This window comes from Sciurus carolinensis, chromosome 10 (genome assembly GCF_902686445.1).
Source record: "Sciurus carolinensis chromosome 10, mSciCar1.2, whole genome shotgun sequence".
Taxonomy (NCBI): Eukaryota; Metazoa; Chordata; class Mammalia; order Rodentia; family Sciuridae; genus Sciurus; species Sciurus carolinensis.
Window position 1 is genome coordinate 139,300,517 of NC_062222.1, and position 21,647 is coordinate 139,322,163.

The 21,647-nt window shown below is 48.5% G+C and overlaps 1 protein-coding gene across 4 annotated transcripts in view; it reads left to right on the top strand.

Moving 5' to 3' along the window:
• The window catches only part of Zfyve28 (zinc finger FYVE-type containing 28), a 114,728-nt gene that overhangs the window by 43,943 nt on the left and 49,138 nt on the right, over positions 1 to 21,647 (top strand). For 3 of the 4 annotated variants that reach the window (XM_047567151.1, XM_047567153.1, XM_047567154.1), the window contains exon 2: positions 4,295 to 4,435. In XM_047567151.1, coding sequence (XP_047423107.1) covers positions 4,295 to 4,435 — 141 coding nt within the window. Of the gene's footprint in view, positions 1 to 4,294; positions 4,436 to 21,264; positions 21,420 to 21,647 lie in introns of those variants that run through there. The other variant, XM_047567152.1, reaches the window with a different exon arrangement.

Genomic DNA, 21,647 nt, shown 5'->3' on the forward strand with positions numbered 1-21,647 from the left:
GAAGAGTGCAGTGGAGGAAAGCTGCTCAGCTCATGGTGGGAACAGAGAGCAAGGGAAGGGACTGCAGGGAAGAGGCACCAGGACACACCCCGTGACCCACCCCTCCAGCCACAACCTGCCTGTCTACAGTTACCACCCAGCCATTAAACTAGGATGAACCGCCCAGTTGCCTCACCTCTGAACATTCCCGCGTTAGCAGGAGCTGTGGGGGACACCTCAGCTCCAAGCCATAACAGGTGGGCTCTGCTAGGGCCCTAGTGACCCAGTTTCCCTTTGCTGACATCCTCCTTGTTCATGGGCGTGTGTGTGGTTCACTGGATGAGTTGTGGACGTAAGATGCAGGCTGTGCAAGGGGAGCAGCTCACCTGCTGGCCAGTGGTCAAGCCAGCATCTTCCAACTGTTGTCAATCATGAAATCAAAATAGTGGGTCATGGCCAGACATGCCATGGAAGAACAAAGCAGGATCCGGTGGAGAGTGTCCCACTCAGTGAGGCTCAGTGCTGTGTTTGAGGGAACTGCTTCTTCTACGTGTGCATGTGTGTGTGCACATGTGTGTGCGAGTGTGTGTGGACCTGCCCTGGGGTATGATGTAGAGTGTACTGTTCTCTGAGTTTCTGTCTGGAAGGTTGAGCAGCCCCTCCCCACCCTGGTAAGAGGCCTTCCCCGGCCCTTTGTTTAGTGTAGAACTCCAAAGGCACAGTTTGCTTGTCTCTGGGGCATGCGTGCTGGTGACTGTGCGCCTATTTCCTTAGTACTGGGACACAGGCTTGCAGAGCAGGCTGGGTTCCCTTAGGTGGGTGGCAGCTCTGCAAGCGCCCTTGGGTTGTCACTTGAAGCAGCGTTACTGGGGTGCACACTACCTGGAAGGCCAGCTAGTGATGGCCCCATGCGGGGTGTGGGGGAGGCCAGACCCTGCGGATTGAGGCTGGTGCTCTGGAGGGGGCGTGGCTGCTGCGAGTCTTCAGGATCTTTGTGTTTTCCTGCGACTCCCAGAGCATCACAGCACAAGCCCAGTCTCCTGAACACTGGGCACTTGGTGACACTCTCTTCCAGTGGGCAGCTTTGTGGGGTGGGATGGGAAGGCAAGGGGGTCAACCAAGCCGTGTGGACTGGGTTGAGACAAGCCCACCCTATCTTGGGGTAGGATGGGCCATGGGTCACAGTGGACAGGCCAAACAGGCTCAGCCCTGGCCAACTGCAAGCCACTGCTGGGAGAGCCAGTCAGCAGGACTTTGACTTGTGAGGCTGCTGATCACTAGGAGCACTGACGGTCAGCGATCCTGGACTTGGAGGCTGGTGGGTACAGCTGCCTTTGGTGATGTTACCGACACCGGGCCAGATCCTTGGTCCGTGCGACACTGCATGGGTTTTTCCCACCTGCAAGTGTGTGGTCAGCCTGGTGGGAGCCCCTTCACTGAGGGGCACTTCTCTGTCTGGCACTGGAGTGCTGGGGAGCCTCAGCAGGGATGGAGGGATGGAAGCATCCCACCAAAAGGGGTGGAGTTGGAGCTGGTGCTGTGATTGTCTATCTGTGCTCCATGCCCAGGGCTGGGTCCCAGCACTGCCCTGTGATGGCACTGCCCAGCTCCCGGCCTGGGCCTCCTTTCATCAGAGCATGGGCATGGTCCTACTTTCTCAGCGGGACAGCGCGTGGGCAACTGTAGGGCTGGACTGGGTCCCAGGCGGGTTCTGCTGTGCTGGGCGCTCTGGTCTTTCCTGGGTCTCTCCTCAGGGTGTCCATGCCCATTCTTGTTCTCCTCAGGCCCCACCACTCTTGGGTCTTCCCCCGGTGCCCCACCAACTACCTGTTGGGCCCTCTAGGCACAGAGAGAATTCCAGGCCAGGGGTGGTTGGGAGCAAGAGTTGATGATGGCTTTTGCCCGGCGTGTGGTTCATGCCTGTAATTCCAGCTGCTTGGGAGGCTGAATCAGGAGGATCACAAGTTCAAAGCCATCCTTGGCAAAAATGAGGTGCTAAGCAACTCAGTGAGACCCTGTTTCCAAATAAAATACAAAATAGGGCTGGGGATGTGGCTCAGTGATTGAGTGCCCCTGAGTTTAATCCCCAGTACAAAAAAAAAAAAAAAGAGTTGATGGCCTTCCCACCCCAGCATCTACCACAGACTCCAAGGAGGCTGCAGAATGGACTGCAGCCCCTCAGGGCCCAGCAGGAGATGGTGCAGGGTGGCCTTGGCCTCAGAGCTGGGGCACCAGTCAACTTCACCTCCCCATTCAAGGTCCTCCACCCAGACTGAGCACACGTGTACCCGATCACACATGCACATGCTTGCCTTCCTAATGCAGGCAGATGCACACTTACACAGTGCACCTGAGTGTGCTTGTGTGCACACACTAGTGCATGGCACAGTCACAGCCACGCGCAGATGCCCATGAGCACTCACACACACTCATGCACATGCACATGCGTGCCCTCATGCACAGTAGTTGTCATTAACCAGGGCCCTAAATTCAGTGCTAGGCCCGAGGGCGTCTTGCAGCCAGCAGCCGGGCTGCAGGAACACTCAGGGAGGCCTGTTTGCCAGCCAGGGGCATCTGGACTGAGAGGCTCAGCCACAGGGAGGTGGAGGTGACTGCTGGGGACTGCCCCACTAAGCCCTGCTGTCTTCTCCTTCCCTTGCCCACCTCTTGGGGCCAAGAAAGTGGTGGTCCTGGTGACCTGGGTTACTGCCCTGAGCTGGGTGCCAGGCACAGTGGCCTTGCCACTGCCACTTGCCACTGATACTTCTCTTGCCCTGCAGCAAAGGAAGAGCCTGGCTGGGGCAGGGGCAGGGGCAGGCCCTGCTGGGAGGGGTGGAAAGGCACGGGTGCCAGAGGTGGCCTTGTGTCTGGTGAACCGACAGCACCGCAGTGCTGGTTCTTGGAGCGGCGTGAGTCCAGTGTTGCTTTGTGCTGCGCGTGTGCATGCACTCGGGCGTGACATCACCAGCAGATGTGGACTTGTGTGTGGCTGTGTTCGTGTCCCTGTGTCTTCATCTGGTCGTGAAGAATGCCTTTTACAGAGTCACGTTTGTTGTGGGGTTTGGTCATCAATGCAGAGTGAGACCACCAGAAACTAAGTAGGAAAAAAGTTTATTTGGGGAAAAGAGAGAAAAAAAAAAGAAAAAGAAAACAAACTGGCATGTCAGGACCACTAGTCCAAGTGGGGCAGCAGTGGGGAGTGACATCGGCAAGCTCCTGTTCAGAGTGCAGACCATAAGAACATCCTGGCAGGCTGACAGTAGGCCCTTTTCCCTTTTTCCCCAAGGAGTGTAGCAGCCAGCTCAGCTTATCTACTTCAGGCTGCACCTGGCGGGTGAGCAGGGCGAGCTTTCAGACTACCCATGTCTGAAACCAGCAGCTTCTGGGGCCTCTGAAGAGATGGGTTGCTTCACAGAAATGGTCATAATGTCCTTAATGCGTGGCCACATTATTTTATCTCAGGTACTGTCCTTGTATTCACCACAGTCCGCACAATTTAATGATTTTATTTGCACCCATTTAGGTTTGCTCAATCTTAACTAGATGTATTTGTTTTATATCAGAGGGTCTCTACCTTTTTCTTTTTATAAGGGGGTCTCTACTCTTTCACAGTTTGGGGGCTTCATCCCTTTCTGTCCAGGGCATAGCCACTTGGGCATCGGGAGCTGCAGTGCAGAGGCAGGACAGGGCAGCTTTGCTTGGTGCTGAAGGACAGGTGTGCTGCTTGCCAGACCCAGAACCCCGTGAGTGTGGTGGGAGGGCCACTGAGCCGAGCTCTCCTACCAGGAGAACTGGCGGGTCCTTGCCTTGTGGAAATGGCGTTGAGAGGGCTGAGGGGTTTCTGGAGAGCAGGGAGCGGCAGCGTCAGGCACCATCACTGCTTCTCGGTGGAGAGAGCCATTGTCTTGCTCTGGCTACTTCCCTCAGTGACGTCTTAATCATTTGAACTTTCTGGGAACCGTTTCATCATCTGCTCGCTTCCCAGAGCCCCTTGGCCGTAGCTCTGATGAGGATCTGGGGTCTGGGGCAGAGTCTGGACCCCACAGCCTCAGGCTGCCCTCTAAGTAGGCCCAGCCCCAGGCAGAGCCCCCGAGCCCAGGTGGCCTGCTCCCTATCTCTGGTTGTCCCTAGAGCTTCGTGTGTGGGAATCTGATGTGAGAGCTAGCTACTGCTCAGCACAGAAGGCACCCGACTGGGAGTCTGCTCTGGCAGTGGTCAGGCTCTCGGCTGTGGCCTGGGGACAGCCCACCAGCTACTGTGGCCTCTCCAGCGACCAACTGTCCACTCACTTTCCTGGCATCTCTTTCCCCTGCAGCGGTCAGACCCACAGCTGCTGGCCCAGTTCTACTATGCTGACGAGGAGCTGAACCAGGTGGCTGCTGAGCTGGACAGCCTGGATGGGCGGAAGGACCCCCAGCGGTGCACACTGCTGGTCAGCCAGTTCCGCTCCTGCCAGGTGAGCAGCCGGGGTGGTGAGGGATGGTGCGGGCTGTCCTTGGAAAGACTGAGGCTTTGTCACCTGCTTACATTGTGCAGGGACGTTCTTTGTTGACCCTGGGGCTGCAGGGGAACCAGAGCTGGGTTTGGGCAGCATGGTGTGCGGTAGAGGGCAACTGCTCCTGACCGCTGGGGAGAGCGGAGGTCGGGGGAGGAGCAGCAGGGGCCTGAGCTGGGGAGTGGTTGGCCTGGGGTGGTGAGCCTGCTCCTGGTGAGCGTGCAGAGTCGGGGCGCCAGGGCCATCGGGCTGCACCCGCCGCTTGCTGCCGACTCACACTGCTGCTGCATAGTTCAGAGATGGCACCGGCAGCTGCTGCTAAGAATGTCTCCGCCGACCACATTTTCTTTCCAGAGTATGAGACACCCCGTGACCACCAGGATCTGTTGTGAAGTTTGGGAACTGTGTCTCTTTTGCCATGAGATCTTCCTGGGTCTGAGGACCCGGGGGGTGGGGCTGATATGTGCCCACATGACAGGCACAGAGCACCACTGTGTGACTGTGGTCCTGGGTTCTACTGTGTGGTCCCTGCAAAGTGACCCGGCTGGCCACACCCCAGGCTGGCTCTGGGCCTGCAGAGGAGCTGCACCATTGATTGAGGGGTCACTTTTTCCTTCCTGTTCTTTGTCCACTTGGCCTGCTCCAGCGTGAGGGCCTTGTCTGTGACTAGCGCAGCTTTTTTCCTTTTGGTTCTTGAGGCTGTGAACCAGCCAGCAACAGTCGCCACCCACCACCTCTATTCAGATGTTCCCCTGGATGTCCTGGGCTCCTCCAGGCCAGTCTCCCTGCTCCCAGGAGCTCCAGTTAGAAACCAGGGAGCTACCTGCAGAGGGAGACTTCACCGAGGAGAGATGCTCAGAGAGGCTGAGGCCCTGTGGCCTGCCTAGGAGGAACTTGGGGATGGCCGTTCCCTTTGAGCTGGGTGCCTTGTGTCGAGCAGTTGGTGGTGCTGATGGCACTGTGTTGTTCTAAGTGAGCCGGAGAGGTGGCACAGGAGATGGTGGCCCCTCCTGGGTGCTGAGCCAAGGCGCGTCATGCTGAGGGTTCTCTGTGAGGACCCAAAGGGAAGATCCCAGGTCCAGATCGACACCAGCACACGCATTCGTTTCTTGTCTCTGGCATCTGTGTAGGAATCCTGAGGAAGGGGAGGTTGCCCAGACCCTCGGCACTGTCCCCTTCAAGGGTCACTTTTTCCTCGGCCTTCTTCCTCCGCTTGGCTCCAGGACCCTGTGTCCCTGACTCTCTTCCTACCCTTTGGTCACTTCTCCTTCAGCTCTTTTGTGGCCTGCCCTGCTCCCCAGCCACTTAGGCTGGTTGTAGCATAGCCTTTGGCCTCCTCCTCTGCCCTCTGTGGCCATGCCATCTGTGCTGACCACCCCTGCATGAACCTCTCAACCTCCTCCCTCCCAGACGCAGGTGTACATCCAGGGCACCCTCTGCTCCCCGGACATCTCACAGCTTCAGCCCCTGCATGCCCAGGTGGCCACTGCCACTGAGCTGCCTACACCTCTGAGCTGCTTCCTGGTTTTCAAGGTCCACACCACATGGATCTTGCCAGTTAACCTGGTGCTTCCTGTCTTTCCACAGTGTCCTAAATGGTATTCAGTTTTTTTTTAAATTTATTTTTATTGTAAACAAATGGGATACGTGTTGTTTCTGTTTGTACATGGAGTAACAACATACCATTTGCGTAATCATACATTTACATAGGGCAATGGTGTTTGATTCATTCTGTTATTTTTTCCTTCCCCCCACCCCTCTCACCCCTCTTTTCCATCTATACAGTCCCTCCTTCCTCCATTCTTGCCCCCACTCCCACCCCCCATTATGTGTCATCATCCGCTTATCAGCGAGATCATTCGTCCTTTGGTTTGTTGAGATTGGCTTATCTCACTTAGCATGATATTCTCCAATTTCATCCATTTGCTTGCAAATGCCATAATTTTATTAGTCTTTATAGCTGAGTAATATTCCATTGCATATATATGCCACAGTTTCTTTATCCGTTCATCAATTGAAGGACATCTAGGTTGCTTCCACAATCTTGCTATTGTGAATTGAGCAGCTATGAACATTGGCTGTATCTCTGTAGTATGCTGATTTTAAGTCCTTTGGGTATAGGCCGAGGAGTGGGATAGCTGGGTCAAATGGTGAGTCCATTCCAAGTTTTCTAAGGAATCTCCACACTGCTTTCTAGGGTGGCTGCACTAATTTGCAACCCCACCAGCAATGTATGAGTGTACCTTTTCCCCACATCCTCTCCAACACCTATTGTTGCTTGTATTCTTGATAATCGCCATTCTAATTGGGGTGAGATGGAATCTTAGTGTAGTTTTGATTTGCATTTTTCTTATTACTAAAGATGGTGAACATTTTTTCATATGTTTGTTGATTGCTTATAGATCTTCTGTGAAGTGTCTGTTCATATCGTTAGCCCATTTGTTGATTGGGTTATTTGTATTCTTGGTGTAGAGTTTTTTGAGTTCTTTATATATTCTGGAAATTAGTGCTCTATCTGAAGTATGAGTGGCAAAGATTTTCTCCCACTCTGTAGCCTCTCTCTTCGCATTGCTGATAGTTTCCTTTGCTGAGAGAAAGCTATTTAGTTTGAATCTATCCCAATTATTGATTCATGCTTTTATTTCTTGTGCTATGGGAGTCCTGTTAAGGAAGTCTGATCCTAAGCCAACAAGTTGAAGATTTGGACCTACTTTTCCTTCTATAAGATGCAGGGTCTCTGGTCTGATTTCAAGGTCCTTGATCCATTGTGAGTTGATTTTTGTGCAGGGTGAGAGATAGGGGTTTAGTTTCATTCTGTTGCATATGGATTTCCAGTTTTCCCATTTGTTGAAGAGGCTATCTTTTTTCCATCGCATATTTTTGGCAACTTTGTCTAATATGAGAAAATTGTATTTATTTGGGTTTGTGTCCATGTCCTCTATTCTGTACCATTGATCTACCTATTTTGGTGCCAATACCATGCCATTTTTGTTACTATTGCTTTGTAGTATAGTCGAAGTTCTGTTATTGTGTTTCATTCTTTCTGCTAAGGATTGCTTTAGCTATTCTGAGTTTCTTATTCTTCCAGATGAATTTCGTGATTGCTTGCTCTATTTCTGTAAGGTACGTCATTGGGATTTTAATTGGAATTACATTGAATCTGTATAGCACTTACGGTAATACAATAATTAATATTGCCATTTTGACAATATTAATTCTGCCTATCCAAGAACATGGGAGATCTTTCCATCTTCTAAGGTCTTCCTCAATTTCTTTCTTCAATGTTTTGTAGTTTTCATTGTAGAGATCTTTTACTTCTTTGGTTAGATTGATTCCCAAGTATTTTATTTTTTTTTTGAGGCTATTGCAAATGGAGTTGTTTTCCTCATTTCCCTTTCAGATGTTTCATCGTTTATGTATAAAAATGCTTTAGATTTATGCGTGTTGATTTTATAGCCTGCTATTTTGCTGAATTCATTGATGAGGTCTAGAAGTTTTCTGGAGGAGTCTTTTGGATCCTCTAAATATAGAATCATGTCATCCACAAATAGTGACAGCTTAAGTTCCTCTTTTCCTATTTGTATCCCTTTAATTTCTTTAGTCTGCCTAATTGCTCTGGCTAGAGTTTCGAGGACAATGTTGAATAGAAGTAATGAAAGAGGACATCCCTGTCTTGTTCCTGTTTTTTATTTATTTATTTATCTATCTATTTATTTATTTATTTATTTGCAGTACTGGGGATCGAACTCAGGGCCTTGTGCTTGCGAGGCAAGCACTCTACCAGCTGAGCTATCTCCCCAGCCCATTGTTCCCATTTTTAAAAGGAATGCTTTCAGTTTTTCTCCATTAAGAATGATTTTGACCATGGGCTTAGCATAAATAGCCTTTACAATGTTCAGGCATGTTCCTGCTATCCCTATTTTTGTAGTGTTTTGAGCATGAAGGGGTGTTGTATTTTGTCGAACGCTTTTTCTGCCTCAATTGAAATAACCATATGATTCTTATCCTTAAGTCTATTGACATGATGGATTACGTTTATTGATTTATGGATGTTAAACCATCCTTGCATTCCAGGGATGAACCCCACTTGATCGTGGTGCACGATTTTCTTAATATGCTTTTGATTACAGTTTGCCAATATTTTGTTAAGGATCTTTGCATCTATATTCATCAAGGATATTGGTCTAAAATTTTCTTTCCTTGATGTGTCTTTTCCTGGTTTGGGTATGAGGGTGATATTAGCTTCATAGAATAAGTTTGGTAGGGTTCCCTCCTTTTCTATTTCCTGGAATACTTTGAGAAGTATTGGAATGAGATATTCTTTGAAGGTCTTGTAGAACTCGGCTGAGAATCCATCTGGTCCTGGGCTTTTCTTGGATGGTAGGTTTTTTAATGGCTTCTTCTATTTCATTGCTTGATATTGATCTGTTTAAATTGTGTATGTCCTCCTGGTTCAGGTTCAGAGAAGCATATGTCTCTAGAAATTTGTCTATGTCTTTGGTAGTTTCTGTTTTGTTGGAATACAGATTTTCAAAGTAGCTTCTCATTATGTTCTGTTGTGGTATTTCCTGTTTCATCATGAATTTTAGTAATTGAGTCTTCTCTCTCCTTCTCTTTATTAGTGTGGCTAAGGGTTTGTCTATTTTGTTTATTTTCTCAAAGAACCAACCTTTTGTTTTGTCAATTTTTTGAATTTTCTTTTGTTTCAATTTCATTGATTTCCGCTCTGATTTTAATTATTTCCTGTCTTCTACTACTTTTGCTATTATTCTGTTCTTCTTTTTCTAGGGTTTTGAGCTGTAATGTAAGGTGATTTAGTTGTTGACATTTCATTCTTTTCTGGCATGTGCTCCATGCAATGAATTTTCCTCTTAGTACTGCTTTCATGGTGTCCTTGTATCATCGTTCTCATTGACCTCTAAGAATTTTTTTATCTCCTCCCTGATGTTTTCTGTTATCCATGTTTCATTCAATAGCATATTATTTAGTCTCCAGGTGTTGGAGTAATTTCTGTTTTTTATTTTGTCATTGATTTCTACTCTCAGTCCATTATGATCTGATAGAACACAAGGCAGTATCTCTATTTTTTTGCATTTCCTAAGGGTTGCTTTGTGGCATAACATATGGTCTATTTTCGAGAAAGTTCCATGTTCTGCTGAGAAGAAAGTGAATCCGCTCATTGATGGATGGAATATTCTATATATGTCTATTAAGTCTAGGTTATTGATTGTGTTATTGAGTTCTATGGTTTCTTTGTTTGGTGTTTGTTTGTAAGATGTATCTAGTGGTGACAGCAGTGCGTTAAAGTCGCCCAGAATTATTGTGTTGTGGTCTATTTGATTCCTGAAATTGAGAAGGATTTGTTTGATGTACAGGGATGCACCATTGTTTGGGGCATACATATTTACTCTCGTTATGTCTTCCTGATTTATGGTTCTCTTAAGCAGTATGAAATGTCCTTCTTTATCCCTTCTGACTAACTTTGGCTTGAAGTCCACTTTATCTGATGTAAGGATGGAAACCCCTGCTTTTTTACTGAGTCCATGTGCGTGGTAGGTTTTTTCCCGTCCTTTCACCTTTAGTCTGTGGAAGTGTTTTTCTATGAGATGAGTCTCTTGCAGGCAGCATATTGTTGGGTCTTTCTTTTTAATCCATTCTGCCAGTCTATGTCTTTTGATTGATGAGTTTAGGCCATAAACATTCAGGGTTATTATTGAGATATGATTTGTATTCCCAGTTATTTGGGCTTATTTTTGGTTTTTAACTTAGCTTGGTTTCTCCCTTGAGTGCTTTTTCTCTAAGGTAGTTCCTCCCTTTGCTGACCTCCATTGTTGTTTTTCATTTCCTCCTCATGGAATATTTTGTTGAGAACGTTCTGTAGCCCAAGCTTTCTATTTGTAAATTCTTTTAACTTTTTTTTATCATGGAAGGATTTTATTTCATCTTCAAATCTGAAGGTTAGTTTTACTGGGTATAGGTTGGCAAACATGTTCTTTCAGAGCTTGAAATATGTTGTTCCAGGCCCTTCTAGCTTTTAGAGCCTGGGCTGAGAAGTCTGCTGCTATCCTTATTGGTTTTCCCCTATATGTAATCTGATGCTTTTCTCTCGCGGCCTTCAAAATCCTATCTTTATTTTGAATGTTAGGCATTTTCATTATAATGTGCCTTGGTGTGGATCTGTTGTGATTTTGTGCATTTGGTGTTCTGTAAGCCTCTTGTATTTGATTTTCCATTTCATTCTTCAGGTTTGGGAAATTTTCTGATATTATTTCATTGAATAGGCTGTTCATTCCTTTGGTTTGTATCTCTGTGCCTTCCTCAATCCCAATAATTCTTAAATTTGGTCTTTTTATGATGTCCCATAGTTCTTGGAGATTCTGTTTATGATTTCTTACCATCTTCTCTGTTTGGGCAACTTTATTTTCAAGATTCAATATTTTGTCTTCATTGTCTGAGGTTCTTTCTTCCAAGTGGTCTAGTCTTTTGGTGATGCTTTCCATTGGGTTTTTTTTAATTTGGTTTATTGTTTCCTTCATTTCAAGGATTTCCGTTTGGTTTTTTTGAGAATCTCTGTCTCTTTGATGAAATGATCTTTTGCTTCTTGCAGTTGCTCTTTCAGCTTATTGGTATTATCATTCATTGCCTGCATTTGCTCTCTTATCTCATCCTTTGCTTCGTGAATCATCTTAATCATGTATAATCTGAAGTCCTTTTCTGACATTTCTTCTAACATACTGTCTTTGGATTCTAATAATTTAGAATCTAGATTTGTTTGGATCATTTTCTTCCCTTGTTTTTTCATGTTGTTCATGTACCTTCCCCTCTAGCAGTGCAGATCTGGGGTATTGCAGATTTCTCCCTATAGGCTTATAGTGGCCCTATGGTCTCCAAAACCTTTTCTTTAAGGGGAGATCAATATTAGCAGTGCCCAATTCAGACACTATGCAAGCCTAGACCAAATAGCCCCTATGAGGATAATAACAAAATTGTCATAATAAACAGAATGAGTTCAAATACTATCTTCAGTATAACAAACAGATTTGCAATAAGGTCTGCAGTTTCTAATGGAGGACAAAGAGGATGCAGAGGGATGTAGGATGTAGCTGTTAATGGGATAAGAAAAGAATATACAGAAGTTCTAGATAATAGAAAGGGTGAGAGTGTAATCAAAAGAAATCAGATGTTAGCATGCAAAAAAGGGAGAAAGAGACTCTGAGGGAACAGGTAAACAAAAGGAAAAGAGAGCAAGAAAAGTAAAGAAATAAAAATTTAGAATTGTTCAATAAGGAGAAAAAAGAAAATCTAGAGTATAACAGTCATATAGTAATGAAACCTCCCAGTCTTCAGTAGCCTGATGCATGAGAGGTACCTGACAATGAGTTTCCAGTCTCCAGCAGGCGTCTCAGGATGGGATTTGCCCCACCTAAAGATCGAAGCTACAGCTTCCAGGATTATCCAAGATGGCTGCTCTGGCTTCCAAATGTGTTGGCAAATGGGGAGCTGCAGCTCAGGGTGTGGACGTGGCCGGCTGGGGGTCCTGGACGCGGGTGTGGTTGGTCCAGCAGGGATCCTGGAGGTCGGGTGTGTTTGGTGCAGTTGCGGGATCCCAGAGGCCAGGTGCAATCACTTGGTCTGGGGTCCTGGTGATAGGGCACAGTCAGGTGGTCTGGGGGTCCTGGTGGCAGGGAGCAGTCAGTCGATGTGAGGGCCCCAGCGGCAGGGAGTGATCGGTCGGGCTGAGGGATCCTGGAGACAGGGCTCAGTCAGTCTGGCCAGGGGTCCTCAGGGCCCGGCTGTTGTCTCATAATGGCGGCAGTCATGTGTAATCAAACCTGCAGGTACTGTGACAGAGAACTTCTAGGCAACAGCAGGCAGCTGGCGCTCCATGGCGGTCTGCGGTCAGTCTGCTGGCAGCTGTCGGATGATTGGGAGGTGAACCTCGGGTGGTGGGTGATGGCTAGGTGAAAGGCAGGCGATGGACAGGGAAGAGACAGGCAAATGGCGGATGATAGGCACCTGACAGTGAGCAATCAAGAAATAGATATCCTCTGTTTGAAACCGGAGTTTCGGAGCGACAAGGAACACCGCCTCCCTCTAGTCCGCCATCTTGGGGTATTCAGTTTTTGATTGCTAGAAATACATGGACTATGTCTTAGCTTTTTTGCTGCTGTGAGTAAAGGACCAGACCGGAACAATTGTAGAGGAGGAAAAGTTTATTTGAAGGCTCAGGGTTTCAGAGGTCTCAGTCCATAGAAGGCTGGCTGCATTCCTCGAGGCTCCAGTGAGGCTGATCATCATGGGGGGAGAGCGTGGCAGAGGAAAGCAGCTCGCATCATCAGGAAACAGAGAGGGGCTTCATTCACCTGATACAGATGTACACTCAAAGCCACACCCCAGTCCCACCTCCTCCAGCCACACCCACCACTTCAGTCACCACTTAATTAATTCCATCAGGTGATTAATTCACTGGTTGGGTTAAGACTCTCACAACCCAATCCTTTGAACCTTCCTGCATTGTCTCACACACGAGCTATTGGGGGACAGCTCACATCCAAACCATGACAGACTGGTACATTGGTCTTGTAAATGTCAACTTTTCTCTAGGAATGTGGGTCAACTCAAATAGCTTTCCTACTGTCCACTCTCACACAGTCATGCAGCGCTTCTGATGGCAGACGTGTGGGCTTTCCCACATCTGAGCAGTTCTCTGGCAGGTTCTGCAGCAGATGCTGGCTGGGCATCTGCCAGTTCAGGTCACTGCCAACAGTGCCTGGAAAGGGCATGGTGTCCCTCAGGTCCAGGGTGCCCAGAGCGCAGGGAAGCGCTTCTCTTACATTCACTGATGATGATGGACACACCTGCACATCCATGAAGAAGGACACTGGGCGAGGTCTGGGAGGTCCTGAGCACGGGAGCCTGCCCCCATGGAGCCAGGTGCCACCCTCCTGTCATGCAGGGGAGCTCACCAGCCTGGGGGGTCTCTGAACCCAGTCCTTGTGGGGTTTTCTGGAGGCTTCTTTACCAGGGTGTGACTGATTCCACCACAGGCCATGGGTGAGCAATTCTGTCTTCAGCCCCCACCCTGCCGGAGTCGGGCTGAGGCTGAGTGTCTGGCCTCTGTCTGTCTTGGTCTGTCTAGTGAGCAGGCACATCCTGGGGCTTCCCAGGGATGTCCGGTCGGCAGTCATCTCATCAGCATGTGGCACCACTCCAGAGTCCTGGGATTTTAGGAACTGTGTCAGGAGATTGGAAAACTGCATTATTTGAACATACACATATCTCATATGTGGATGCACACATGACACACACGTGTGTATCTAATTTATTTATTTATTGAGACAGAGTCTCACTGTTGCCCAAGCTGGCCTCAAACTCTCCTGCTCACACGGTGCTCCTGCCTCAGCCTCCCGCTGGGATTATACATGCATGCTACAGCGACTGCCTTTCAGATGTGTACTTCATAATATCACTTTAAATTTGCTTGTTGGTTCTGGCGGTTTCTTTTTTCTTTTTCACTGTTGTTGTGGTTACCATTAGAGTTCTTGTGTAGATGACTGTGCTTTCTGAAAATGCGTATGCCTGTGCTGCTTCTCTTCCTGGTGGAGGCCCTGCGCTGTGGCGTGCGCTTTGCCTTGCTGGCAGTCCCGGCACTGCAGCGGCCGAGGTAGCACAGGCCTCTCCTCCACCTCATCTCGGGGAGCACACACCTGTGAAGCGTAAGGGTGGCCGTCGTGTTTTCTGGATCCCTTCACAGGCCAGGAGTCTTCTCTGTGCCTGGCCCTGGGCCGGGGATGGGGTGGGGGGTTCCATCAGGAATGCATGTTGAATGTTTTCCAAGTACTTTCTCTGCCTATTGAGATTATCATGTCTTTTAATATGGCAAATTACCTTGACTTTTTTTTTTTTTTTTTACTTAATAAATATGGGCTGTTTTCATTATTATTCACTCCTCACCCAACAGTGGCGTGCGGGACTGTGAGGACAGGGCTGCGTCTGCCACACCCACTGATCTGTCCCAGTACAGCACTCAATAGTGCTGGTGCAAAAGGAGCAGTTGGATGACTGACTTAAAGTTCAATTTGTCTTTAAAATGTGCCTTGTTTTGTTCATCCTTTCTTGTGTGTGATGATCATGGCTCCACAGGAATAGCAGCGAGCTATGCCAAACCTACCAAAGTCCAAATGCCATGCTCATGTGCAGATTCAGGCTTCTCACCATGGCTATTTCTAGAGTGAAAATGATCTAGCACTTAAAGAAATTTTGGAGTCGTCCAGTCCAGTTCTCTTATTTCCCAAGTTAGAATACTAAACCCACAGGCGAGGTGCCTCAGTCACAGTCACATGCAGTAAACAGAAAGCAAGTGATCACTTGCTGGTGGTTTGTTGTCGTGGTGGATCAGGGCACCAGAGAAGACTGCTCATTCTTGTTCCTCAGGAGAAAGAAGACAGTGGAATCACCAGGGCCTCACAAATGTGCCAAAGAGAGAAGAGAATTTGGCCTTGGTCTTGGTGAAAATAGTTTTTTTCTTTTATATAATATCTTTACTTTTTGTACTTATTTATTTTTATGTGGTGCTGAGGATCGAACCCAGTGCCTCACACATGCAAGGCAAGCACTCTACCACTGAGCTACAACTTCAGCCCCGAAAAGATTTAAAAAAAAAAATACAGAAGGATGCTGGGTGTGGTGGTGCACACCTGTAATTCAGTGACTTGGGAGGCTACAGTAAGCTTGAGGCCAGCCTCAGCAACTTAAATGCTGGAGATGTAACTCAGTGGTAAAATGTCCCTGGGTTCAATTCCAGTACCTAGCACTGCAGAAAATGAATGAATGAATCAATGAATGAATAAGAAAGATAAGATAAAATAAAATACAGAAGTGCTGGGTGTGTAACTCAATGCTAGATCTTTTGCCTAGTATGTTCAAAGCTCTGGGTTTGATTAAAAAACAAAAAGCAGAAATAAAATAGAAGAGGTCAGACGTGCTACTAAGAAAATGCAATTTAGATTGTGTCCTTGGTTCTCAGTCCTCATGGAATATCAGAATCACTTTGAGAGCAGAAAATGTTATGGGCGCCAGGGCCCTGTCCCAAAGGTTCTTTCTTCATCCAGGAGGAGCGGAAGCACACTCTGGTTGATTTTCAAATGTTGAAAACAAATTACCCCTGAATTCCTGGGATAAACCCACTTGTTCATGTTACATTTTCCTTTTCATGAATTGTCAAGTTCAGTTTCCTAAGAGTTTTTAAAAGATTTTTCTTTTCCATTTTCGCAGTCTGGGGATCGAATGCAGGACCTTGTGGATGCCAGGTGCTCTGCCTCTGAGCCGAGCCCTCCATCCACCATTTCTCGGTCTGTACTGTGACGGACATAGGTGTGCAGTCTGTGTGGTTCAGGCATCACGATAGTGCTGGGCTCACAGAAGGAGCTGGAGATCTTCCCAGATCTTCCACTGTTGGATGAGTGTGTGCAGAATCACAGGTTCTTCTTCAACATCTGGTAGACTCCTGTGAATCCATCTGCACCTGGAGTTTTTTCCTATGGGAAGATTTTGTACTACAATTCATTGAACAGATACAGGGGTTTTCCAGGTGTTTTGTTTTTTCTTGAAGAGTTTGACAGCATCTTTCAGTTGTTGAATCTGTTGACAGAACTTGCTCATGATGATTCCTTTTGGTTCCTGCAGGGTCCATGTGGCGTCTGCTCTTGTCCTGTCGCTTGTTGGCGAGCCAGTCTTCTCGGGGTCCCTCTGAACTCTGTTGGGGAATTCTGCCAATCTTTCTGATCTTCTCAGTTGAGCCATTGGGGCTTCCTCGACTTTGTCCATTGTTTTCCCCTTATCATGTTTGTGCCCTAATTTCTGTCACTTTCTTCTGTTTGTTTTTGGGGTCCATTTACTCTTCTCTTCTCAGTTTCTTGAGGTGGAAGCCAAGGTCAGAAAAGGCAGACCTTGCTCTTTCCAGTGCAGGAATTTAGTGTTGAAATCTCTGACTATGGCCTGAGTGGCATTCTATAAATCTTGATATGTTGTATTTTTACTTCAATTTCTTCAAAATACTCTCTAATTTACTCTTTGATTTCTTCTTCAGCCCATGAATTATTGAGAAGTGTGTTGTTTAATTTCCAAATATAAAGAGATCTTTCTGTTGTTGATTTTTAATTCTTCTGTGATCAGATTGTGTACTACTTTTTTTTTTTTTTAAACAGTAGTGGGATTGAACCAGGGGTGCTCTCCCACTGAGTTGCATCCCGAGCCCTTTTTGTTTTTTTTATTTTGAGGCAGGGCCTTGCTACATTGCTGCACTTGTGACCCTCCTGCCTCAGCCTCCTGAAGAACTGGGATTTGACATGTGCCTCTACATTTAGCCTGGAGTATGTATTTTGCATGACTTGAATTCTTTTTGAACTTAACAAGGCTTTTTCATGACCTGGAATTTGGTCTTTTCCAGTATTGTTCCCTATGGAGAAGCATGAGTATTCTGCCATGGATGGAGTGTTCCAGCCATGACTAGTTGGTTAATAACGTTGTTAAAATTTAACATGTCCTTGATGATTGTCCCTTTCTTTCTGTGTCCTAACAAGTTAGGGGAGGGGCACTGGACTTGCCAACCACAATCAGGGGTTTGTCTGCCCTCACTTTGTGCAGCTGAGCTCTGCTAAAGGTTCGCAAGTGTGAGGGGGTGTGTGCTCCCTGTGCTCCGGCCCCTTCATGCAGAAGGTGGCTCCAGCCTGGTGTGTCTTTGCTCTGAGACCTGCTTGAGGCTGCTGTAGCCCCTCCAGCCCTCTCTTGGTAGGTGACACCTGGTGCATCTCTCTCCCTGTTGGCCTGTAACTGTCTGTGTCCCTGCATGTGAGAGTCGTAGACAGCCTGTTGCTGGGGCTCACTTTCTTGGACCTTTAGGTCATTGTTGAATATGACCTGTTCTCTGTCCCCTTTCTCCTTTTTCTTCCTTCTGGGATCCTTGACTTCCTGATTGCTTTTGTAAATTTCATTGCATTCTATCTGGTTTTGGATTCTGCTTGGTCTCCCCTGTTGGCCTGTTGACCAGCTTGTCTTCTTGTTGTTTAGCAGTGGCTTTGGGTCACTTAGTAAGTGCCATAACTGCGGATGCCTCCCTATGACATGGTGCTGCTTCCCTAGGTGGAGGACCTCATTGCCCCCGGCTCCCTGTCTTCCTCCTGGGCTGTGTGCTGGGCCATCCATTTTGCTTTTACACCCTGTAGGCCCAACGCATTACCACTGCTTTTGTTTAGACAGTCTTTTTTTTTTTTTTTTTTTTTCTGATAGGAAATTAAACAGTGCTGGACATAGTGGCACAGGCCTATGATTCCAGCAGCTCAGGAGGCTGAGGCAGAAGCATCCCAGGTTCAAAGCCAGCTTCAGCAGCTGATGACTTAGCAAGACCCTATCTCAAAATTTTAAAAAAAGGGGGGAGGGTGCTGGGGATGTGACTCAGTGGGAGAGCATCCCTGGGTTCAATCCCTGGTACCAAAAAAAAAAAAAAGAAAAGAAATTGAACAGTCAGGAAGTCTCTGTGTGCTGTCTGGGGCCTCCGTTTCTTTGTGGAAGCTGTTTCCTTTTGACCATTTCTTTTCTCCAGAGGATGTCTTTTGGGGTTTCCCATTACGCAGGTCTGCCTGCTGCCCCTGAACTCTCACAGCTCTTGAGTGAACTCCGCCTTGGTCCCTGAAGGCCTTCTGTGGGCTGGGAGTCTGCGTTGGCAGTTCTCCCTCCAGTTTTCCAGGACATCCCTCCTCTGCCCTCTGACAAGTCCACTGCCACTTCCTGTTTGCCTTCTTTTGTGATGGGCCATTTTGTTGTTACCTTTAAGGCTTTCCCTTTGTGCTGGCACCGACCATTTGATGATGCCGTTCCTTGTACGTTTCTTCTTGTGTCTTGTGCTTCAGCTGCTTGGGCCTCTTGAATCCATGGGTTTGTAGCTCTCGTTACTTGGAATCTTGGCCATTGCTCCTTCAAGTGTTTTTTCCCACCCCACTCTGTGTCCTGCTGGGGCTCGAGTCTCAGGCTGCTCGACCTGCTGAGATCACTGGTGATGTCTTCCATGTCAGTTACTGTGACCACTTTTCTCTGATGCATCTGGATGTTTCCCTGGCTGTGTCTTTGGATTCACTGCTCTTTCTTTCTAAAGTGCCTGATCTGAAGTTCACCTCACCCAGTGTCTTTTCCTCTCAGACCTTGTCATTTCATCTCCAGGAGGTCAGTGTTTGGGTGCTTTTAATTTCTTCATCGTCTCTCTAAAGTTTTTGAACACATAGAAACTGGTTATGACCACTGCCTTAGTGTCCCGATGGCTAATTCTCTTATCTTTGTCAGGTCTGGGTTGATTTTAACTATTTGCTTCTCCTTTCCATCATGGCTCTTATTTTTCTTAATTGGTTGCAAACCTGGTCACTTTTTCTTGGATGCCTGACTTTGCGGGTTTTACTTTGCTGGGGAATGATAACTGCTGCATTCCTGTAAGTATTCCTGAGCATTGTCTGTGATGTTCATTTTCTTGGAAACCACTTCTTTCTTTGGATCTTGTTCTGAGGTATTAATCAGTGCTGCATTGAGGGTCGACTTCTGTGCATCGGGCGGGCCCTGGCAGACATCCCACTCTGGCAGGGTGGCACCTGCACCTGCTCTGTCTCCTCCTGTGGAGGCTTCTCTCTGTCCCTGTGCTGCCAGGTCTCTACTGAGGACCACAGGCTTCTCTCTGAGTGAAGTCCCTCTTCTGTTGCTCTGTGTTAGCATAAAATGACCAAGTCGGGCACAAACTTCACGGATCAGCACAGCCTTTATTCAGCAATGAAATCATGCGTCTGGCGGACCCACTTTCCTGGTGGAAAATGAGCCCCTGGCCAAAGGGGGAGTGTGTACTTCCATGTGTTACACTGAGAGGTGACTTAATTATTGATAGAGTGTGTCAGTTTGGGCACTCAGGAAACAGGTTTGTGAGAATTTGAAATTTGTTTTTACTGGTAGAAGAATGAAGGGTCTAGGTTCAGCGTTCAGTGCTAACCTCTTCCTCTTCAGGGTCCCATTGTGTTGTCAGGGGGAAAGGACTTATTTGGAGAAGGGTCAGTGCTTTGGCTTCCTCCCAGAGACTGCCGTTTGTAGGCTTGATGGACATCTCTTTCCTAGGGTTGCCCTGTCCCTGGGTGCTGCTGGCTTCCTCCCTGGGTTGCCCTGTCCCTGGGTGCTGCTGGCTTCCTCCCTGGGTTGTCCTGTCCCTGGGTGCTGCTGGCTTCCTCCCTGGGTTGCCCTGTCCCTGGGTAATCCTGGCTTCCTCCCAGATACTGTCCCATCCCTGGGTAATCCTGGCTTCCTCCCTGGGTTGTCCCGTCCCTGGGTGCTGCTGGCTTCCTCCCTGGGTTGTCCCGTCCCTGGGTGCTGCTGGCTTCCTCCCTGGGTTGTCCCGTCCCTGGGTGCTGCTGGCTTCCTCCCTGGGTTGCCCTGTCCCTGGGTGCTGCTGGCTTCCTCCCTGGGTTGTCCTGTCCCTGGGTGCTGCTGGCTTCCTCCCTGGGTTGCCCTGTCCCTGGGTGCTGCTGGCTTCCTCCCTGGGTTGTCCCGTCCCTGGGTGCTGCTGGCTTCCTCCCTGGGTTGCCCTGTCCCTGGGTGCTGCTGGCTTCCTCCCTGGGTTGCCCTGTCCCTGGGTGCTGCTGGCTTCCTCCCTGGGTTGTCCTGTCCCTGGGTGCTGCTGGCTTCCTCCCTGGGTTGTCCTGTCCCTGGGTGCTGCTGGCTTCCTCCCTGGGTTGCCCTGTCCCTGGGTGCTGCTGGCTTCCTCCCTGGGTTGCCCTGTACCTGGGTAATCCTGGCTTCCTCCCAGATACTGTCCCATCCCTGGGTAATCCTGGCTTCCTCCCAGATACTGTCCCATCCCTGGGTAATCCTGGCTTCCTCCCTGGGTTGCCCTGTCCCTGGGTGCTGCTGGCTTCCTCCCTGGGTTGTCCTGTCCCTGGGTGATGCTGGCTTCCTCTCTGGGTTGCCCCGTCCCTGGGGAGGAATCATTGGGAAGAATCTTTGTTAGCAAGGTGTTGCCTTCTTTCTCTGTCCTCTTCTCAGGCCACACTATTTTGGGGTCTGTCATTTCCACATCTTATGCTCTGTCCTCTCCTGCTGCCCCTCCTGCCTCCCAGGACTGCTGCCCTTACTGGTGCAGTGTCTGGTGGCGGGGCTCCCTGGTGATGATGCTGTTTGGAGTGGGGCATACTCGGCTCCTGCCTCTCCTCTTGGCTGGAATCAGAAGCCTCCGCCAATGTCTGCGGAGGTGCAGGGTGTCAGGCGCAGTTCCAGGCATGGGGACTCATCAGTGCCTGGATCTTGTGGCCAGGCAGTTGGGCAGTGAGGCCCTGTGCTGTGCTGGCCACTGCACAACTGACCAGCCAGGCTTCTGCTGAGCCCTGACTCTTGAACGTGGCTGGTGCTGATGAGCCTTACTGTTGTGATCTTGCCACTATTTGTTCACTAATTTATGGAACCCTGAGAAGGGATCTTCCCACCCCAGAACCTCCTGGAAAGGAGTGGCAGTCGTACCCCTTGGTGTTGGTTGAGTCTATTTTGTTTTTGTGTTTTGAAGTCCGGGCTTTTTCCTTACACGGCAGACTTTAGAGTTTGGTGCACAGATGTCTTGGTCAGAAAGGTCTGTTTCCCCACTTTTGAAAAATGAACTCAAGCCTCAGAGGGCAAAAGGGAGGGATGTTGAGGTTGCCACCGAGGGTAGCATGTGGCAGCATGTAATCAGGGCCCAGGGCACAGTTCACACTCCTGACTGGTAATTCCCTTCCTAGACGTCAGTGGATCCTGAGGGAATCACCCTGATTTGGAACATCTTGCACACGGTGGTGGCTGCAGTCTTTCTGGTGGTGGGGATGAGACATTGCACATGGCCGGCAGGACCCGGAGGAGGAAGTCCATGTGCTGCAGGGGACAGAGCTGTCCACAGGTGCTGGGCTGGTGAAGACTGATGATGACGTGTTCCAGCTGCAAGTGGTGGCAGCGGAACATGACATCGAGCACACCGGGTGAGCTCAGCTCTGCCCAGAAAAGGCCCGGGGGGTGGGGGTGGGAAATACACCAGCCTGCCAGGTAGTTTCATCAGGACACTTGTGCCCTCCTGTTGGCTCCAGATTTCCTGTGATGAATGTGCATTAATGATTTCATGCTTAAAAAG